Source organism: Notamacropus eugenii, chromosome 3 (assembly GCF_028372415.1).
Source record: "Notamacropus eugenii isolate mMacEug1 chromosome 3, mMacEug1.pri_v2, whole genome shotgun sequence".
NCBI classification, from domain to species: domain Eukaryota; kingdom Metazoa; phylum Chordata; class Mammalia; order Diprotodontia; family Macropodidae; genus Notamacropus; species Notamacropus eugenii.
Window position 1 is genome coordinate 24,890,037 of NC_092874.1, and position 22,521 is coordinate 24,912,557.

The following is a 22,521-nucleotide window of genomic DNA, read 5'->3' on the forward strand; positions in this document are numbered from 1 at the left end:
ATGGCCTTTCCTGGGCTTCAGCTTCTGTTTCTGAAAATGATGACCTCGAAGTCTCCTTGGGGCCCTAAATCGATGCCTTTATGATCCCACACTGCACGATGGAGAGAGAGGGCATGCCTAATTTCAATCTTCTCTGGTTCCTCAGTCCCCTGCTCCCAGCACACCGTCTCTCTCTGCGTGTGCTCAACAGACCCCAATAGAGCTGTGTACAAACAACAGAAGGCTCTGCTTTGGTTTTCATTTTTTATTGAAAGCTTCATCAAAGAAAACAGAAGTTTAACCCTAACATCCACTGATCTACAGAAAGCCCAAGGAGTGGGGGAAATGGCAGCTAGTTGGACTGTGGTACAAATGGAAAAAAGAAAGAAAAAGAAAAAAAGAAAACCTGAAACACCTCAGCGTTACAGAACTTTCCATGACAATCAGAGACAGTGGGACAAAAATGCTCTTTGATAAATAAGGTTTGTAACTGAACGGCATTCAGAGGTTCAATGGTCTAGGATTTGGTTACCATGAGATCTGCAAAGATTCTTTCAAGAAGCCACGTCTCATTCTAATTGAAGCCAATTTTTCATCAGCACAACATCCAGCCGGTTTTTCGTTTGCTTATTCTTAGCTTTCTGGTTCCAATTGTATCCATGGATTTTCTCATTCCAGAGGGTTGTTGTTCTATTTTGCTGTTTTTCTTTCCCTCCCTTTGAACAGAGATAAATTTTCTAAGTGCCTTCACGATGCCTAGGAAGTAGCCCATTTATTTGTGCTAAAGAATTAGAATGAAAACATTCTATACTGTGAGACAAAGCACCTTTAGCAATATTCTGTTACCAGGGAGCTGAGAAGATGCCCAACTCAAAAACTGGAAAAAAAAGTAGGCATCATTTCCACTTGAAGCTATTGTTAAAATCTACCAGAATACGGGGACCATTCAGCCATGATACAGGGAAGCAAAGACATTCAAAGCACAGAAACTAAGCACGTAATTCTTAGCAATTGAAAATTTGAGGCAGATTTGCCCAATAGTTGAGGTTCTGCTCTCTGATAACTGAACTAATTTATCTTTGTCCTGGTCAAATGTATAGAGATGTCAAAGAAATCACAACAATGAGGGAGGCCAAATCAACAATTATGCTTTTGGCACCTTTCTCTCCCATTTATCATCTTCAAAGATGGCAGTTAACTCTCCACAAATTGTGGTGAATGGGAATGAGATGAGTTGGGTAACTGAAATCCACAGATAAATCCAATATACCTCATTGTAACCAAAGATGTCAACCTAACATGTTATCAGATGACTTGATGAGTAGTAAATGGGACTGATTTCATTTTTACCTCCTTTCTGTTTCATTACCCACCATTCCCTGGAGGTACTACAATGAACAGCATAGTTGCCTGAGGGTGGACGGAAGGAACTGGGGATGAATGGATTTCTTTTTATAATCAGTAATCATGGCAGTAAACCTCAGCAGTGAATGTGATCAGTGACTGGGCGGACTAGGGTGGACTAACTGATATGGGAAATGATGGTGGTCATATAGAGGTGATGATTTTTGGAAAACTCAAAGTGACTTCTTCCTATGCCATATCACTGCTAGTGCTGAATTAGGAATGACAAGGAACCAAAGGGCATTGTTGATATTATCCATCCTTGGCAGTGGCATTTATGTGTGTTAAAGCAAAAGAAATCATTAACCTGATGGGAGGGGGTGGGTGCACTAAGTAGAGGCTCATGAGCACTCACTGGGCTTGGTGGTAGACTTTTGCACTCTCATTGCACAAAGTACCATGAACAACAGATCAACCACTGGAACCATCCCTGACCAAGAGCTCGATAATAGGAACAATTTTACCTTAAGGAAAATTTTTGACAACAAATTCCAGTTGAGATTGACTGAAACCCAAGTCTTTTCCAAAACCATATTTGGTGTCACCATCAAGACAGATTGATTCATTACTCTTAAATTCATTACAGTCTGGATGCAGGATGGACAACTGGGAGGACAGGGGCAATGAACCTATGAAAATTTTGTCATCCAATGAGTCATTTAATATTCAGCAAGAACTTTCCAGACCATCTGAGTTTAACCAACGCACACTGGACTAGCTAACTATGAAATACAAATCCAAATTTCATCCTTTCCTGCCATAGACAACATAATATAGGTCAAAATACTATGACATATTAAAAATAGGCTTTATTACAATGGAGGTTTCCTCAAATGGGCTGCATATTGGTACACACATACATAAATAATCTCCCTTCATTTTATTTTTGCTCATATAAAAACCATTTAACAATTACTTAAGATTTTCTCTTTTCTGAATAGCTCTCCTTTTCTGCAATGGTTCATACACCCATTTTAGAACAAAACTTTTTTTTCCTTAAAAACATATGTCTAACTTTGTTTGATTAGTCATTTGATCTGTTCCAATGAGTCCATTTAAACTACTGAAAAACCATGAAGACATTATAGCCTGGAGGTCCAAATTGAATCAAGTTCCCCTAAAGTCCACATTCATCTAATGGGGTCTACTCAAAATAGGCCACCATTTTTATGTATCTGTGAGAGTCTTGGCAAGAATTCTAATGCAGACTGGTACCAATATTCTAGACAAACAGAATCTAGCCAATGAATCAAGAACACACGAGCAAATTTAAGATAGGACTGGTTGGGAATCATTTAGCCAACTAATATATTCAGATTTTATATATAATCAGGAGTTCCAAGAGTCCCAAGCAGCCTGTTACCAGCACTTATTTGCATATTCAGTTCCCTTATAATCCTTCTGTGACCTCATGTTTCCTCCATAGGGAGGTATTTAGAAGCTCCCAGTTATCATATACATTTTCCCTCTGACAACCTCTCATCTTTGTGAAAAGAAAATATTCACTTGTGTTCCACTGACTGTTGACTTCAGTTTGGATGTGACAACAAATATTCATGGAGTGTGGTTTGTTGATTTTAGTTTGTTCCCATATATTAAGATCAGGCTCCCTTTCCCAAAGACTTTAAGGAACCCTATCATTCAATCAGGAATCTCCTGGCATTGATATGTAAGACCAATTGGACAATTGAAATAGCAGGTCACATGCAGAAACTCTATTGACTCATAGCATAGGGCATTGTCTTTGTTTTTACATAATTGTGTTCTTGAAGAATTTTACTATCTCTGCACCATAGTTTATAAGCATATCAGGCAGGCTTCCTTCCTTTACCACTATTTCCAGCCAACATGGTAGGGTTGGTTTGCTTGTGTGTGTGATTTCCCTCTCAAATAAGGCCCGTGCTAAGGAAGCTCCTATTGCTTATCTGTGCATGCTGCTAATTTTCAGGCTTGGTTTGACACTTGAGAAAATTCATAGGTCAGAGGACGGAGAAGAAATACTTTCCCTTTCCTTTTTGGTATGAGATGAGATCTTTGACAGTGTGACACGTTAAACAATTTGAACACAAAATACATGGCAGGGTCCAAACATTTGGTGGGGTGATTTCCCTTTGCCTTGATTGGCTTCATAAAAACATCAAAATTATTTTACTTTTCATTGCTGGGGAAAACAAAACAAAGCAAAACAAAAACCCAACAACTTCCAAAGATATCAATTAAACAGTAGGTTTTTGAATAGAAATAGAACAGGAAGTGACCTCAGCATATTCATCAGCCACATGGTAGCTACCTTGGAATCTCATTATCCAGAGCAAATGAGACTTTTCTTTGTGTCCCATTAGGATTTAAAAGGAAATAGAGTAAAATAAGGTTTTTTTCTATTCAACTCAATTATTCTCAGGGAGAATTCATAATTATACAAGGAGTTTTGAAGAATGGGAAAACGAAAATAAATGGAGCTGGTTGGAAGGATTCTTTGTAGCTCTCTATGGGCAACTCTGCAATGGTAAAATTCAAGATGGTGCCGTCTACAAAATGCCAAAAAAAAAAAAAGTATAAACCCCAGAGAGAAGGCAATAAATGAAGTGGAAACCCAGAGATACCCCCCCTTCCCCTTAACCTATAGAGATATTATATGATAGTAAGACAAACAGGCAGTGGCTTCTTCTCTCTGGAATAGGTGTTGAATTGAACTATAGCCGCCAATTGTTCAAGGGGTCTTTTCCCTCAAATTAAAAATTAAAATTAAGATGTAGGGAAGCACCATTACTTGAAATCATTTTTGCTTGGGTTTAAAGGCATTTCTTTCATGAGAACTTCAGATCAATTTCAGAACCATAGCTTTTATTTAAGTGGATTTCATTGGGATATGAGTGACTTCTTTCCCTTTAAATGAATACGATTGATTTCCTTTTTCACAGCAGTTATACAAAATGACCTCATTACCTCATTCCTTTGACTCAGTAACTTATAATTATCTCCTATTCCTTTCACCAATTCTTTGATCCCAGTGCCTCATTCAGAAAATAGTACTACTATCAAACTCTTCTCAATTAACAATGTTTCAATGCCCTAGATTTCGGGTAAAACAATTGCAAATTTCCCATGGATGTCTTCAAAGAACCATGTAGAATTGTGTCTCATCTAATAAAACTGCATTCACTTTTGGACCAAATTGGGCATCCACCAACTCCTTTGGCTTAGCTGATCTCCAAGACCCGGTCTTTTGGTTTTTGTTTTCTTAAATCATACTAACTTTTGATTGTCAACCAGCATATTAAGAGCTTATCCAGAATTCCATTAGGAAAAAAAAATCCTTATTTTTAATATTCCTACCTGCCCAGGAGAGTTAAATTGAGTAAAAATGTCCAATTTTCCCCTTTTCTTTCTGGCAACCATAGCCTTCAAAGATGCAATAAAAAAAATATAAAGGGAGGTGACTGTGCCCCTCCCCTTTCTCTCAATTTCAGAATCAAAGTGGCTACCCATGCTGGACAAGATGAGCAAATGAACCAAAGGGGTGACAGAATTCAGAAGGAAGACTTTCTTTACAAAGACAATGAGACGTTCTTTAAGGAGATCACCTACCATTCCACAGATTTTTTTAGGAAGGGGGGAAAGGGGAAAGGTGATTGTTTCAGATATTTTTTTCCCCCAGAAGAGTTTATAGTCCAACATGCACAGAAAGGAAATTCAGCCTTAGAGGCAAATGCCTCCCACTAGAGGTGACCCCCCACTATGGATTGCGCTGTACAAGAGCGTAGGCGAAAAGCTTGGCAAAATGAAAGCCTTTTCAATAACATTAGTTGGTACCTGGATCTTACCCTGTTCTGATTCTCAACTGAACCCAACAGATCTGGGCTTCCTAAGCCCAACTAATGTGCAATTTTCTTTATAAACTCTGCAGTATGTAAAACACCAGTGGAATATAGGTTAAACAAACATGGAAATAAGAACTGGTCCGGCCATGTAGGTCAAATAAAGTTTTTGTCTTTTTTTTTTTTTTTTAAAGAAGAGGAAAAAAAGAAAAAAAACACAAAAGAAAATCTCTATCTTCTGGACTGCGTTAGGATGTCACTTCATCTTTGGTATAAAATAGGCCATCCATAGGCTGCATTTGATCACAACTAGGAAAGACTACAGAAATTGTCAACAATTTCTTCTATCTATTGCTTTTTTTTGCACTTTTTTTGACCATAAGCTCCTATCTACTTAAGTTTTTTTTCGTTTTTTTTTTAATGCTCTTAAGCTAGGTTTTGCAATGTGACAAGCAAAGCTGACTAAAAACTTCTTAACGCTCATAAAAAAGACTGCAGATAAAAAGCACAAGGGCTTTTGTCAGCGATCACGCCTTGGAAATAAAAAAAAAATCTGCATCCTGCCCCCCCCCCCCCAAAGCCCGTATCATTTCGAATGCAGCCATTTGATTGAACCAATGTCAATAACTTTCCTGTCAATCACATTTCCTTTCTAGAATGATTCCTGTCAACACTTAAGACAAAGTTCATGAAAAGTCCCAGCATTTTTTCTAATTCTTGCAGTTGCCACGGTTCCTTTATCAACAAATTTTCTTCAAACGAAGAAAAACATTTTCTTTTCAACTGTACAGTTTATTTTTTTCACCCTAAAAACTCAGAGTCTATTAAACTTCTGCACCAGTTGAAGCTGGCTCAAAGCAGTCTTTTCAAATTTCCTTCTCCGGTTTTTTCTAACAAGACGTGGACAGCTTGCCTGGAGAGCCTCTGACGTCCTTAAAATTAAGGCAATTAAGATTCAAGATAAACCTTACCTAAACATTTCTAAGAAAAAAAATTAAAAAAAAAATCCACTAGAGTTAAAGAAGGGAAAAAAAGAGAAAGTAGCTTAATTATTGAGGAAGACAAGGTTTTCATCTCAGCTCGCTCCCTCTTGACATCATCAGATTTGATGTTTTTTTTTTTAAAAAAAAAATCTATCTACACCTTCAGGTAAATTCTGAATCCGAATGTTCATCCAGATGAAATGTCAACCCCCAGTGTTTATGTTTTTTTTTCCCCCTCTGGGTTTTTTCTTTAATTAAAAAAAATTATAGCAAAAATAAAACTGTCAGACTACATGACGGAACCTTTCGCACAGCACATAGAAACACTTGGGTTTTTTTTTTTCATTGGGTAAAGTAGAAAATGAAAAAAAAAAGCATTCGGTTGACGCCTGTGCAAACTGGAAGCCAACTCCTTGTTCAATGAAGTTTTTCCATTCAAGGCAAAGATTTCAGATCGACATTCTTCAGTCCTGTTTATTGTCTGTGAAGACAAATGAATTAGGATAGTCGAGTCAAAACAACTTGGAAGACACTCCTAGATTCTTTTCTACCTGGTTCCCTTTAAATAGAATCCAAATCAAACCAACTCTAGGCACTTAAGTACAGCTTTAACATGAAGATGGCTACCCAGGAATGCTCTGCTTACCAGAGTAGGCCATATAGAGGAATATTTAGGCACACTCTCTCACACAGGTACATACACCTTGAGGCCGTGAATTCAGCACCTCTTAGTAGATATTAGTGTCATCCACCAAGTCTAGAACAGACCTGGCACATAGTAGGTGCTTAATACTTGTTAGCAGATGGGATGGGATGTACTCATAGAAATTTTCATAACTGTATGGTTGCCTACACAATGAGTAGATTCGTCATCTGTGTGTTTTATACCACAGAGTTCAGATGATGTCTGGAAACATAAGCTGTTAATATGTCTGTTTCAGGCCTGATTTTTTATGAGGCGAGTCATGATTAAGAGTAGCTGACTGTTATCCCTTCTGTCCATAGTTCAAGTTTGGGATGAATATATGTGGAGAAGCATATTTGCCTCCATGTAGAACCTTTGTTAGATCTGGTTCACAGGAACCTTTGAAGTGTCTGTAAATCATTTTTAGGTGGTATACTATCTCATACTCTCATGGCAAGATACATCCACAGGATCACAGCTTCATGATTCCTCAACAGTTAAATTTTATTTTGGATTTCTATCCCTAGGACCTAGGCACAGTGTCTTTACACTTAAAAAAATAAATCTAGACCTAGGATTCCGCAACAACCACATTTATACAGCACTTTAAGTATTACAAAGCACTTTACGTGTATAACTTATCTGATTCTTGCAACAACCCTGAGAGGTAGGTGCTCTTATTATCCCCATTTTACAGGTAACGAAATTGAGTCTGAGAGAGATAAAGTGATTTCTCCATGGTCACACAGCTAGGAAGTATCTCAGGTCTTCTTGCTTCCAACACCCTATTTTACACGGTCATCTATTTGTCTAGGATGACTTTTTCCCTATTATCTTTTATTTCTACCTGTAGACATATGACTAAGTGCCTTGTAGGAGCTCAAGAGAAAGCAAAATCCCCATTTTCATAACAGCATCAATAATAGTAGTAATGTCATTATTGTTATTTATTAGAAGCAGCAGTACTACCCCCACCATTATCATCACTAATAATAAATGACATGGCCAAAGCGCTTTAAGTGATACGTACATATATATTACAAACACATGTGAGCATATACATATATGTATACATGTGTATAAATATTTGTGTATATATGTATGTATATCTATGTGCGTGTGTGTGTATATATGTGTACATGTATATATATATGTGTGTGTACATATATTATATATACATATTAAGCCAATGAATGCTCACAATAACCCCATTAGAACTACTCTCCATATTTGCCCCATTATTCAACACCTTCTGTTGCCTGCAGGTTCACATCATGCCTTGCTAAAATATCTCTGACCATAGGAACAAATCAGATATTTTTAGGGATGTTATTGTGTGCTGAAGAAAAATTGGCAGAAGCCCCATCTATTAATTTAGTAGCAACCCAGTGAATGGTTTTTCTCTCTTACTCAATGATTCGCAATGACTCAGAAGACACTGATTTCCCCGGCACATTAGGTGCACTGTTTTCTGTACAATGCATATTTATGAGCAAGGTTGGAGCTTCTTTCAGGTTTTATAACCTGCCACAAATGTTTGCAATAACCCTTTCCCATCACTTCACGTTGAAAAGGGCCTCCTTGCTACATGGCAACAAATGTGTGGAACTAAGTGGCAGAGGCTTTCATTTGCACGGTTCCTTCCTGCCATTTAAAGGGGGGAAGAAAGGTGGTTAGATGTTTAACTGAGCCAGAGCTTCTCCTGTCCCAACTATGTCCATTCTGCCTGTGAAGCTGCATATTTGCATAACACCAATAGCTTGAATTGATGAAAGGAAAGAAAAGGGACTACCTGAACATTCAAAATTGTTAGCACCAAAACATTTAGCCTCAAACCCATTTCAAATGTTCCTCTTCTTAATACCGCAGTGGGATGTGGGAGTGACTGCCAGGTAAGGGAATGGCTCCCAACAGAAAGTAAGCAAGTTCTTTGAGGTCAGGGACTGTTTAATTCTTGCTCTTCTTTCTCCAGTTATATAGTGTAGTAGATAAATAGCTGGTCTCTGAGTAGGTGAAACCTGGCCCTTTCAGTATCCCAGGTGACACTCTAAGATTCAGAGGTATTCTAAGCTGCAGAGGAGGTGCTGATTCTGCAGTGGTAGAGGGAGTTTCCTTTCAGGGAGGTCCCCTTCATCAATGAAATCAGAAACAAGCCCAGAGAGGGGAAAAGGCAACTAATTGCTTCCAGACAGTGGTTTTAATCAGTGATTTCCTGGAACTGCTAAATAGCTAAAAAGGACAGTATATTCACAGGACCAATACCTCAAAATGAGCCTAAAACAGGGAGTCAGGTGTGGGATATTGCCCATACACAAAAATCAAGGGGTTGCTTTTAATTTCACGGTGTCAAGTCTCCAGTAATAGTTTTAAAAAAGTTTAGGAAAGGATCAGTACAAAGGATGGTCTTTTTGCCTAGAGGGGACATTCTGAGACTGAGTAGTTGCCCTCAGCCATTCACTGACATATCCTCTAATGGAACTAGCTTATGTTTTCTAAAACCTTCACTTTGAATTCATATTCCTTAACGTAAAGAGAAGAATGAAACCAGGGTGGCCGCCATTTTTTTTTTGGATAGGTTCACAAGTGAGGCTTTCAAGTTCTGACATTTTCCCTTGTCTGAAATTGACAAAACATGGCTCTCATCATGTTAATAACCTCCTCTGTGATGCTCCAGAAATGATTTCTTTCCATGAATTTAAAAGGGGCTTGGAGGGGTCTCTCTACCGTGTGTGTATGTGTGTGTGTGCGCACGCATATGTACCTACTGTTTCCCTCCTAGTCAATGGCTGATAGCACTTTGTTCAGAGAAACCAGGGAGGATGCAACACAGGATAATGTGTTTCAAGATTTTTTTTAACTTCAGTTTCAAAGAAAAGAGTGCCCTGCCAGGAGGCTGTGGTGTGTCATCCATCAGAAATGTCCCAGGGGACATCAGCTGGCACATTGCAAGATACTCCACAGAACATCCCGGAATGGACAGGACAGTGTGACCAAATAGAACCTCCTCTGAAATCAGGAAGGCCAGCTTTACAGCAGTGTAAACTTTAAAGAGAAGGGATTGGCAGAAGATATCCAAAGCTATTTGCAATCTGTAGATCAAGGGTCAAAGTGTTCTGACCCAAATCTCCCTACTTGGTTATACTCTGATAAATAAATCCTGTAGGAACAAAACTTTCTTTTCTTTGTCTTCTTTAAAATAAATTTTCTGACTATCTTTTGTTTTTACATTGTCTTAATTTCCTTGTATCCTTTCTGTCTGGATCCATCCCAAACAATAAAGAATTTGTCAAAATTTTCATTTCTTTAAAAAAATAAACAAATTGAACCTGGGCATGGAGGGAATCGTGGGAAGGTCTTAGCCCTTCAATATTGGGTTGATATTTTTGAAAGCTGAGGACAAGACAACAATGAACCTATTATACCTATAGGTCTTCCTATAACTAGGTGAGAGTAGTCTGGCTAACAATAGAGAATCATAGAATCTCAGAGCTGGAAGGAACCTGAGGCTCCAACTAGCCCAACCTGTACCTGACTTTTAAGTCCCCTCTGCCACATACCCAAGGAGTGGGCATCGACTCTTTGTCTGAAGCCTTCCAGTGAGTGGGAAGCTATTCCTCTTACCTACCACCCAACGGTGTTCTGAAAATGAAATGAGAAAGTACTTTAGAGGCAACTAAAGTAGTACAGTGGATAAAGAGAGGTGGACCTAGAGTCAGGAAGACTTGAGTTCAAATTCAGCTTCAGAGGCTTACTAGTCATGTACAAGTTACAGAAACCTGTCAGCCTCAGTTTCCTCATCTGTAAAATGGAATGATGACAATAGGCCCTACCTTTTAGGGTGGTTATGAGGATAACTGAGAGAATATTTGTGAAGTGCTTTGCAAACCATAAAGTGCTGGATAAATTCTATGTATCCATTTATTACTATTATTACTAGGTTATTAATAGTGTTGTTATTTTACTTTCCAAGGCAGTCACTTCCATGATGAAAAACTGCATGTTCTAGTGAGGAGTGGTGAATAAATCAGAAAGAGTCCTGGTCATAGAGTCAAGATAGACTTGTTTGAAATCTTTGTTCTGCCACTTACCAGTGGGATAAGTATGGGTAAGTTCCTTAACTTAAGTACTCTGAATCTCCGTTTCCTTTTCTGTAAAATGGGTATAATAAATTTTCTAAGTCTTTTTTCATAAGGTTGTCCTAAGTAAATAACTTTGCCAACCATAAGTACTATATTAATGTCAGCTGTCATTATTTCACTTTTGGTTAGCTCCAACTGTTAGGAAGTTAATAGAATCAAAGATTTAGACTGAAAAGGAACCTCGGAGGCCATTTAGTTCAACCTCCTCATTTTACAGAGGAGGAAACTGAGGTCCAATGTCTAATAGACAGTAAGTATCAAAGGCAGGACTTGAACCAAGGAACTTGTACTCCAGAGGTAAAATGCTGGACCAATACTGGACCATGATTCCAATAAGTCAGCTTGACCTTTGCAGCTTCCAACCAGTGCTCCTACTTCTGACCTCTGGGGACAAGGAGAGCCAACCTAACCCCTGTATCATGTGACAGATAATTGAATATAGATGTTCTGTTCCTTCCTCTGCCTTCCCCTCCACCCGGAACTCTCCTCTTATCTAGGATCAACATCAGCGATTTCTTGGATTCAGCTTTATCTTCAAAATCAGAAGGTTCTTCCCCCTTCTGGTCAAACTCTTTGGCCAAACCACTATATCTCTCTACATCTAAGTTTCTTCATCTGTAAAAAGTGACAACTGGACTTCTAATACTCAGATATAGTCTTTGATGTCCCCTTTAGCTCTAGGTCCACGATCCTCCTTTACCTACCAGCATCTTTTTGTCAACAAAACCTGAAAGGCTTAATTTATCCAATAGTCATGAAGGGGCCTTCAGTGCCAGGTCTCTGGCACCATCCCATAAGAGACACTATAGGGTCAGGAAGACGTCTTCATTCACTTTGACTGAAGGGAAAGGGAGGGATGCTCTGCTGAGTGGGGCAGGAGAGTTCACATCCTGAATAGGACCCTTTGTTTCCTAGAACAGGGCTTCTTAAACTGTTTCCATTCATGACCCCTTCAGCACTTCTTGTACTGTGGGGGGGTCACGACCCACAGCTTAAAAGTTCTATGACCTAGACTATTTCTGTCTCAGGTAATGACATTGTTGGTAAAGAAGCATGTTGTGTAACCATATTCTCTTGTTTACTAGAAAACATGATTTTACATATTTTCTCCTTCTCCTAGAAAAGGTGCAGAGTTGGCTTTTCTGTTTTACATGGCTTTGGTAGGTGTTTGGGGAATGTAATTTTCTCACAGTTGGGAATTTAACATATGGGAGGAAGTCTGGCCTGCCATTAATTTTTTTTTTATTGGGTGCCTAGTTTTGTCTTTGGGTTCTGCTCATACAGAGTCAAGCGCCTTATCCTTCTTTAGCATTTACTCAAGCATGTGGTAGCTTAATAACAAGGATAATAATAATTGCTGTAATATCACCTAAGAAGAGCTAGTATTCACACGGCTTAAGGATTACCTTAAGGATGACAAAGCACTGATCTCACTGTATCCTCACAACAGCCAATTCAAGTCTTCCTGATTCCACATACAACACCATCCATTTGAACTCAGGTCTCCCTAGCTCCAAGTTCAACGTTCTATCTCTTCATTATGCCACCTCGATATTTCTAATAGTGCTTTCTCCATTTATATCAAGGCTCCTTAACCTGCATCCATAAAGGGGTGTGTGTGTGTGTGTGTGTTTCTAAAATTTTGCTAAGTGTATTTCAATATAATTGGTTTCCTTTGTAATCACCTGCATTTCATGCATTTATCGTTTGGCAATTCTTTAAGTTTTGTTAGTCTTAATATCCTCTTATACAAAATGTGGTGCCATGGATAAAGGGCTAGATTTGGAGTCGAGAAGACCTACATTTTATTCTGACACTTACTAGATATGTGACCATGGACAATGCCCTAAAAGTCTCTCAGCTTTTATTCCTTCATCTGTAAAATGGGTCTTGTCCCTAGGGCATGAAGTCATTGTGAAGATAAAGCAAGCTATGCTCATGCTTCTTGAGATATTAAAGCACCACCTCCCTCCCCCCATGATGAAGGTTTAAGACTCACTTAGACTGTTGGTAGGAATATGCAGGCGTATGTTCACTGGACGTTTCCACCGCTATCTGCTGTTGTTGGGCACTGGCTTCCTGTGACGAAGGTGCAATTGTCTGGGGAGAGGTATCAGCGACAACACCCTAGGGGAGCAAACGCAGAGTTCTCACCAGTGTCAACCACCATGATGGGGGATTGAACCTGTTCCCAGGATCCCACCAACTTGTGATGTGTCAACCCTCCTGCTTTTTGGTCAGAACAGTTCTACTATGACCAACAGCAGGAGCTTGCACGGACAACCAAGCAGCAGAAAATCCAGCTGCCAGGTGGGTGCCTGGATCTGGGACTTTGGCATGCACACCAACCGGACCATCAGACTGACCCTCAACCCCACAGCCCGGGAGCCCTCTCTCCTTGGGCAGAGTAGCAGTCAATGGTTTCTTAATGTCGGAATAGCTGAAGGATCTCTGCCCTTAACAAGATTCTGATGATCATAGGTTGAGGCAGAACTCATGTCAACAAATGTTCTGGACTCTGACATTTTACGGGTTTGGACAGTAGAGTCACATGGAAAATGCTGTATGCTTCACTTAACACACCAAACCAAAGATTTCTTTTAAAAATATGGCCACAAATAACTTTTCCCCTTTAAATCATTTTCATGCTTTTTTCCAGGTCTTCCGGAGGTTACAGTAATTGTTTACCTTTCATTTCTACTTGTAAAATATGTACACACATATTTATATATTATATATACATTCATGTATGTATACATTTACATACATACACATTTATACTCATGTGTGTATGCTGATTCAAGCATATTTGTGCTTCTTCTACAGATAGATATACAGATAGAGAGATGACAGAGAGATACAGATAGATAATGGATCAATGGATAGATAATGAAATCGATGGATAGATAATGAATTGATGGATATATAGATAATGGCTAGATAGAAAATGGATGAATAGATAGAAAGATAGATAGACAGATAGATAGGTAGGTAGGTAGATAGGTAGACATATGATAAATAGATAGGCAGGCCTAGACTTGGATATCTAATTTCATTAGCTTAGTGACCTAGTGATGTGAAGCTCCTTCTACAAATACAAGTAGGCAGGGACGCTGCAGCTTATTTTTAGGGAGATGCATGAGATGGTGGTAGTAAGAGACTTGTACAGGTTCATACAGCTAGTATGTGTCCCAGGTGGGATTTGAACCCATCTAACCAGTCTCCAAGGCAGGCTCTCTAGTCATTGTTCTATAATGCATTTCGTAGCACATGTAACTTAAACTTAAATATATATTCACATTTACATATTTACAAGACAGCAATACATAATGCATGCCTACACGTACATATGTATATGCATATGTTATATGAGCAAAAAAACGTATACACACAGAGACACCCATGCTGTGTCTCTAATCCCTTCTCCTTTTCCTTTTCCCTGATGATCATCACAGTCTTCTTTACCCCAGGATGGATTCCATGGACTCTTTTCACATGTCTTCCCTAGGGATGGCCCACACTAGGACCGTCTCCTCAAGCAGTCCTGGGAGATGCTGCCTACGTCTTGGCCTAGCCCTGAGCCAGCGGAGGGAGCTCCTTTCACCCTCTCTGACACGCCTTGAGACCCATGTAAACTCTAGAGATTTAGGGACCTGAAGGTTTGTTCTTGCTCAGTAACAGAGATAAGTGTGAAAAGCATTTGTTTTGAAAGCCTTCCCATGGACTGTCCTGTGGAAGGTCAGAAACACCTTCGGTTGCACCAGGCCCTCTATCTGGTCTTTCTCTTTATGGATCTAAGTGCACGTTCACATGGAGAAAATGCCTATTGGCCCCTTTCTGCAAACACAGATAAAGACCATTGGGTGGAGGCAAGAAGGTGCCTCCACTAGCAAGGTGATCATGTCACAGGACTGATTGCATATACCGTACTTGGAAGTCGATAGGATTTCCTTATGCTTGTGTCTGTGTACAAAAAGAAATAGCAGAGCTTCACGGAAAGAACGCAGGATTTAGGCTTACAGGATCTCTGTTTGGATCCTGTATCTGGCACTACCTGTGTGACCCTGGGCAAGTGACTTCATTTGTCTGGGCTTTAGTTTGCTCATCTGCAAAATCAGGAAATTGAACTTGATGGCCTCTGAATTCCTTCTAACTTGACATCTGGGATCCCATGGTCTCTAGAGATCTTAATTTCCCACAACCCACTATGCCTCTCAATCTGTGATCCTTTTGGCAAAGTCAGAGATCTTGTCTTCAGGCAAAGATGTAGAAGGAAAGGTGATGGAGAACTTTGAACTCATGGAGATTCAGTTGGCTTTGGATACCCAGTTTTTGGGGAATCTTCTCATATTTTGTACTTTCTGGGCAATCAAAAGCAACCCATTCAATTCTATTCCTCACCCAAATCAGAAATTATTGACCACTCAGCTTGCTTCCCAACCTTCCGTGCCCATTTCCTCAGTGCTGGCCCACATTGAAGCCAATTCTGTTGCTAAAAGGACTTGCCAGTGCTCACTTCAAAGTTCGGAGTGTTTTAGGTATTACTTCGAGATTAGGTATTAGCACTTGTGGGTGCTAGCATCTACTTGCCCCCCTCAAAAAAGGAACCATTCCAAAGGAAACCCAGCTGAAGGGAAGGAATTTCAACCACAAGGTCCTGATGACAAAAAGGTAACAGGGAAGGGGAAAACAGTAGCAATGAAGAAACAAGGGGTAGAACCACAGACAGCACAAAAAGCCCAGCAGTCTCTATGCCTAGAATGCTCTCGTTCCTTTTTCCCCCCTTTTCGAATCCCCAGTATGATTCAAAGTTCATCAAAAGCACCATCTTCTACAGGTTTTCTCAACCCTCTGGATGCTACTGTTCTCTCCAAGGTTCTCAGCATTTAAATTGTATATATATAATGTTTTCTTACATGTGTGTATGATAGTTATGCCCCATAGAATGTAAGCTCCTTGAGGAAAGGAATTTTTTTAACTCCATAGTCCAGCATAATGTCTGACACATCCACAGTAAATGCTTATTGATTAAACCACCCCAAACCCTCTCACATTTTGTCTTGTGATTCTATGAAAATAAAATAATTCTAGGTTATCTATCTTCATCATCATAATTTTTCATCTTTCTAAAAAACATCTTACCCCCATTCTCTCCTCTATGTGTCTATTAATTTTTTTATGCATATATATATGATAGATGTATAGCTGCCTATATATCCACTTACCTTTCTCTTTTTCTTTTTTGTCTTACCTTTTTCTCCTTCCTTCCTTCCTTCCTTGCTTCCTTTCTTTCTTTCTCCATTTCCCTCTCCCTTCCCTTTCCATCTCCTTATCCATCCCCCTTTCCCTCCCTTCTTCTTCTTCCACTCCATCTCCCCCTTCCTCCCCCCTTCTTTCTATCTTTTTCCATGAACACAAACACACACACACACACATCTTTACATAAGGACAAAGATATGCATCACAGCATGCTATCCAGCTAATACAGTGAGGCATCAGAAAAAACCTGTCATTGTATTGGGGTGACTCAGGCCAAAGTTGGAAAGAAAGAAAAAATGACAGCCTTTCTGAAGGATGACAATGCCATCAGCACCCTTCCTTATGCAAAGGCAAGGGGAGGGGTTGATCACTCAGGTTCATCTTTTTACTTTGCCCAAAGTAAGAGCCTCACTCCCTAGAGATCACTGGCAGGAGCCAACAGCTCTGTTTACTGTTGAGTGAGCATTCAAGGCTTTTAGGTAATCAGGACAGGAGAAGTGGAAATTGTACTTCCAGAGTTCCTTCTCCCTCCACCAAAGAAGAGAAAAACACCCCTCCCCCCCCCACCAAATTTAATGATTCCAAACACTTGTTAAGACCTTCAATTTGATCATGTCATTTCCTGCACAGAGAAAACCTGTGGTCAGGTAGAGGATGGCAAATGTGATCTCTCATGACCAAACTCTTAGTGCCAACTTTAGCAGCCATGCTCATTCGTATCCAAAGATCCTTCCACATGTAGGGAAAGATGGCTGTATGAGATAGCACTGGGCTGCTACGAGTAGTTTCCCCCATCCCCAAGCAACCTCCCCCTTAGCTCTCCCTGGAGGAACTAAAGTGCACTTACTTCTATAGGGACGGCTGTTGGAGGCACAGGAGTGTACTGGGGAATGTAGGTTCCTTGCATAGGAGCAGCTGCAGTCATATACTAGAGGGAATCACAGGTAAATCCACATGAGTGTTTTGCATGCAAACCAGAGAACAAGTCATACGATGACCTATTAGCCATCACCCGCAGCACAACGTCTTGTTAATTTCAGAATCAGAACACAGAAATGACAGCCTAAGACACCCGCCTGGCCTAAAGGGGTCCTGCTTGGGAATGTTGACATTCAAAACAAGAAAGGATCAGAACAGTTAATTAAAAACACTTAAAAACAAACCTACAAACACCCACCTGTTTAGATTGCTTCTCATCCCAATGGAAGCAAGAGGTTCTACAAAATAGCATTAGCCTTTGGAAATAATCCCTTTAATGCAGACACATAATTTGTGGCCAACTGTTTTGTCAAATAATCATTCACATGGCCATACTGCTTGATGGTTAAGAAAACAGTGTCCCAATAGTGTATTATTATCTCCAGTTTCCAGATGGGTCAAGTCAACAAGCATTTATCATGTGTCTACTAGGTGCCAGGCATTGCGTAAGAGATCTAACAAGTGTCAGAACTGAGATCTGAGTCTAGATCTTTCTGATTTCACATTCAAAGTAATTCTCTTACCATATCATCTCCCGATCCACCTGTCTTTCTTACAGATGGATTGGGAAACTTCCATCAAGCCTGATTATCTCTATAGCATAGCACTTGTCATCAGGAAGGTCAGAGATCAAATCCCACCTCAGCTACTTAACTGTGCTAGTCACTTAATCTCTGTCTGCTTCAGTTCTTTCAGCTGTAAAATGAGAATATTAATAGTGAAGATGGAAAGTGATAATGTTAGCACATAAAGCTTGCAAAGTGTTTTATAAGAGTCAGCTGCTATCTGTTCATTTTTTTCTATTCATCTAGTTAGTTATTTCCATTAGACTCTAAGCTCCCGGGCTTTTTGGTTTTGCCTTTCCTTGTACCTAATGCTTAGCATAGTGCCTAGCACCCAACAGACCCATGATAAATGCTTGTTGACTGATCATTCAGTGAAGTATAAAAGTATTGGCTTATGTGTGCTGATTGGAAGGAGGGTTGAGAGAAGAGCTGAGTTCAAATCGCATCTGACACCCAAGCTGTGTGACGCTAAGCAAGTCATATACTGACCTGTAAAATGTAGGTAATAATGGTGCTAACATCATCAGCCAGTCGTGAGGATCAAAGAAGATGAGGAATATAACGTACTTTGCATTATTATTATTTTCATGTGAATTCCATCTTGAGAATGTCAGATGCACTAATAGCAGTTGTTCCTGGTTCTAGACACTGAACAATCCCACAGATATTGGACTTACTTTGCTCTATTTTCTTATGATATTAAGCAGCTAGCATGTTTCTGAAATTTGATGGACAGACTTGAGCTTTAGGACCAGAATTTCTTCCTATAAACAAAAACTTCACAATATATACAAGTTTGGAAGATGAGTTTTATGGAAAGTTACAGGGTCTACCATTATGTATTCAGTTTTGTTTACTGAATGCAAATATTAGGGTACTGCATAAACATACCCACTCCGTATCTAAAACATGGTCACAGATCTTGGTTTTTAAAATTTCTTATTCATGAAAGTAAGGCATCTGATCTGAGAATCAATTAATAAAATTAAATTTATTTTTAATGATGGCTAAATATGTAAACCAAGAATTTCTGTCCTAGATTAAAATATCCATCAACCTCCCCTGGTAGGTTAGGAATAGGAAAAAAAAAAAATGCCCTCACTAGTTGTTGTCCTTAGTGCAGTCAAGCCCCATGCCTTTGTCTGTATCTCTTATCCCCTTTCCTGATCCCATTCACTGTTCATCTCCTTTGGACCTCATAGACTTCATTGTTTTGTCAACTGTCGGAAGTGCTGTTTATTTGATATTGCGTATTTCAGCTATGTATATTGGTGCCTGGTCACCCTAGGGTGCAGTAAGCATTCTCAGGGGAGAGAGCTTATCTCACCTAAACCTTGTGTTTGAAAGTAGAAGTGTTTTGTACACAGGAGGCATATAATAAATGCTTTTCCTAATATGTGTTAAGTGACTATCCCTTATGGGAATGCTTGATGAGAAGATGTCTGGAGTTAGTCATGATCAATGCAGTGTGAGCACCACATCATTAGTTCTGGGCTTATAAAAGTCAACCAGATTGCAATAGAGTGCATGTCTGAAGGAATCACATCCTAGATGCCCACACTTCCATTTGCTTGAGAGTTCCACTCGTCCTCGTCTCAGTAGGATTTCTGAATCATTGATATACAATTGATTTCCACCTGAGGCAGGGTAGCATAGTTGAAAGAAAGTCAAATTTGGAGTCAGAAGATCTGGCTTCAAATTCTGGTTTGCCATGTATTAGCTCTGTGACCTTGGGCAAGGCAATTTACTTTTCTAGGCCTACATGGACTGGGTAATTTTTAAGGCCTCTTCTAGCTCTAAATCTATGAGCCCATGTTATTTTTGTTGTTTAGTTATTTTTTGGTCTTGTCCGACTTTTCATGATCCAATGGAATGTCCCTTTGAGGTCAGGGGTTATTTTATTAATTTTATTTTTGTCTTTTTAAATTTTTTTTCTATCACCAACAATTGAGCACAATACTTGATACATATCTACCACAGATCAATTCCTGTTGATTCATTAACTGATCTTTCAGTTCTATGGTCAGTGCTCTTTCTACTCTGAGAGAAGGGAAAGAGAAGGGGAAGAGGGGGAAGACCCAGGGGAAGGGGAAAAGGGAGTGTAAAGTAGTTCTGCCACAATTCAATGGATGCTGCTGTAGCATATATGGTGTCTTATTAGCATGATGCATGTTGCGAGGATCTCAGGCTCATAAAATCATAGACCAAAAGAGGATTCAGATGTCACCTCCTTCTTACAGAGAAAGAAACTGAGGCCCAGGAAGGTAAAGTATCTTTTTCACAGGTTCATAGACTTAGAACTGAAAGGAGCTCAGAAGCCATCTACTCCAAACAAATGAAGATACCAAGGCTCAAAGGAAGGGCAGGCCTTTCTCAAAGTAACAAGATAATAATGATGATAAGACTAAGAATAGTTAACATTTCTCTATCACTTTAAGGCTTGCAAAACACTTTTAATATCTCAGTTGAGTTGTATAACAACCCTATAAGGTAGATGCTATTATTATCCCCATTTTAAAGATGAGGAAACTGAGGCAGAGAGAGGCTAAAGAATTTGTCCAGAGTCACACAAGAAGTAAGTGACTGAGGCAAGATCAAAGCTCCGGTCTTCCTGACACCAAGTCCAACACCGTGGATTGCCCCACCTAGAGAAGAAGAGGCACAGCTGGGATTTGGACCCAAGCCTCCTGACTTCCAGTCAAGGACATTTTCTACTGGAAAGCAAGGGGTCTCATAATTCTGAGCTGCATTTTGGTGGTGATTTCTTCCTCACACGTTCTGTTTAGACTTCACGCCCAGATTCTCTCAAAGTCTTTCAGAAGGCCCACCCTATGTGTTTGTTTTCTCCTTCTAGACTACTCTGACTCATAGAGCTAATGGACATATTATGGTTCAGAATGAATTCAGCTCATATTTGGCTCTGCGCAAATTGACTTGTCTTGTTTCCTCTTTCTGGCTGACTTGCTGAGGCCACATAAAGCCCAGAGGACAGAGTTCTGGGCAGACTGGAGAAGGCTGATTGGAAACAGAAGAATCTCTTTTTCTTAAGGTGCTTGAACAAATTATTACACAGTTTCGGGGAGCTAGGAGGCCCTTTCTTTGGGTAAAGCCTCACGATAAATCATTTAGAGGAGACTGGTGGAAAGACATAGACAAGAAAACCAGATAAGGAGAAGGCATGAACAGGTCATTATGGGAGTGTGATGTTGTGAGGGTGGGTATGGAATCTTGGATCTGCCTGGTAATTCCAGTAAAGTCTCATGAGAGACAACCTAAAATGAATAGGCAATAAGCTCACTCATTAGTTATTTTAACTTGCAGCCTTGGGCTGTTCATCACAAATAATTCCAAACTTTCCTTGGGGCGTGTGGTCTAATCCCTTCAAATGCTCAAAGTAATTGCAGCCAGCTTTAATTTTGTTGGTAAAAAGGACCATCAATGTCTGAATGTCATCTATCTACCTATCTATCCATCCATCATCTATCTATCTATCTAATAGATCTGTCTGTCCTTATCTATTAACCCAGTTCTTTTTCCATCTGCTTGTTTATCTGTTGATAGTTATTACTTATTATCAAGATAACATATATCAAAGAATTAGGATAGAGATTCCCAATTTTTTTTTGTATGTTTGTTTGTTTCAAGGATATTTTGGCAGTCTGGTGAAACTTGTTGACACCATCTCAGAATGTTTTTACATGAACAAAATAAGATAAGTAAGATTAGAAAGGAAACCAATTATACTGAAAAACAGATGTCTAAATACTAAAACAAAAGTTTCCAGACCCCCAGACTAAGAACCACTGATTGCTGCAAGGATTTCTTGAGTTCAAGAGTCTGACTTCTAGGCTTGTTAAGCTCTTCTGGGTTCTACTCATCGAAATCCTCATCAAAATGATATCCTTATTTTATGCTGACATCCTTAACTGGTAACCCAGAGGCAATAAACAATGACAAATGGTCTTTCTTTGTTAGTGCCTGCATAGTGTCCAGCGAGCAGAGGAACTGATGATGGTAGGGCTGAGGATGTGGTCTACCTATTTTGTCATAGGCCAGGAGGCCTGAAGAATCATTTTCTGGTTCCCTGAATAAACTCCAAATGCCATCTCATGTTCCAAGGAGTCTAGACACTGAATTGCTAATACAGCTATGTGAGGAAAGAACAAAGGTATACGGCTTGAGATAAATCATTTTTTCCTCAGGTTGACCAGTTCTATATTATTTTTAAAGGAGAAAGGAAATGGAAAGGCAGAGAGAAGGAAAAGGGAAAATAGGAGACAGGAAGGAAATGTTTTCTCTGCAAAGTTCTTGATTTGTTTAATGGAAACATAATAAAAATACGGTAGAGGAAAGAGAAACACAAAGGGATTGGGAGAAAAGATATGGAAGAGAGGTCAAAGGGAGTAGAGAAAAGATGGAGAGAAAAGGAGAATTAGAAAGATGGGAAGATAGAGTATAAAGGGAAATGGAAGAGGAAAGGGGATGAGGAAAAGAAAGCCTATTCCCCTGTTTTATTATGTGAAACCTGGTATCCTTTATTCCCAATACCCTTTACTCGTCTTTTCACGGCTAATAAATTTGTTTATCAAATGATATGGTCTTTTCTTTAAAGCAGGAAAAAGCAAGATTTAGGGGTGGAGCATGGGAGACAAGGCTTACGTTTCACTAAGAATACTTAGTTGTTTGATTCCTAAAAGCTAATTTGGTAGA

General features: G+C 39.5%; 1 protein-coding gene across 14 annotated transcripts in view; it reads right to left on the bottom strand.

Moving 5' to 3' along the window:
• Positions 1-229: 229 nt before the first annotated feature.
• The window catches only part of RBMS3 (RNA binding motif single stranded interacting protein 3), a 1,420,870-nt gene continuing 1,398,578 nt past the window's right edge, over positions 230-22,521 (bottom strand). For 8 of the 14 annotated variants that reach the window (XM_072650014.1, XM_072650009.1, XM_072650015.1 and 5 more), the window contains 3 exons: positions 17,115-17,195; positions 13,008-13,135; positions 230-6,665 (listed from right to left, as the gene is read on the bottom strand). In XM_072650014.1, coding sequence (XP_072506115.1) covers positions 6,659-6,665; positions 13,008-13,135; positions 17,115-17,195 — 216 coding nt within the window. In that variant the 3' untranslated portion in view covers positions 230-6,658. Of the gene's footprint in view, positions 6,666-13,003; positions 13,136-17,114; positions 17,196-22,521 lie in introns of those variants that run through there. The other 6 variants (XM_072650024.1, XM_072650013.1, XM_072650010.1 and 3 more) reach the window with 1 other exon arrangement.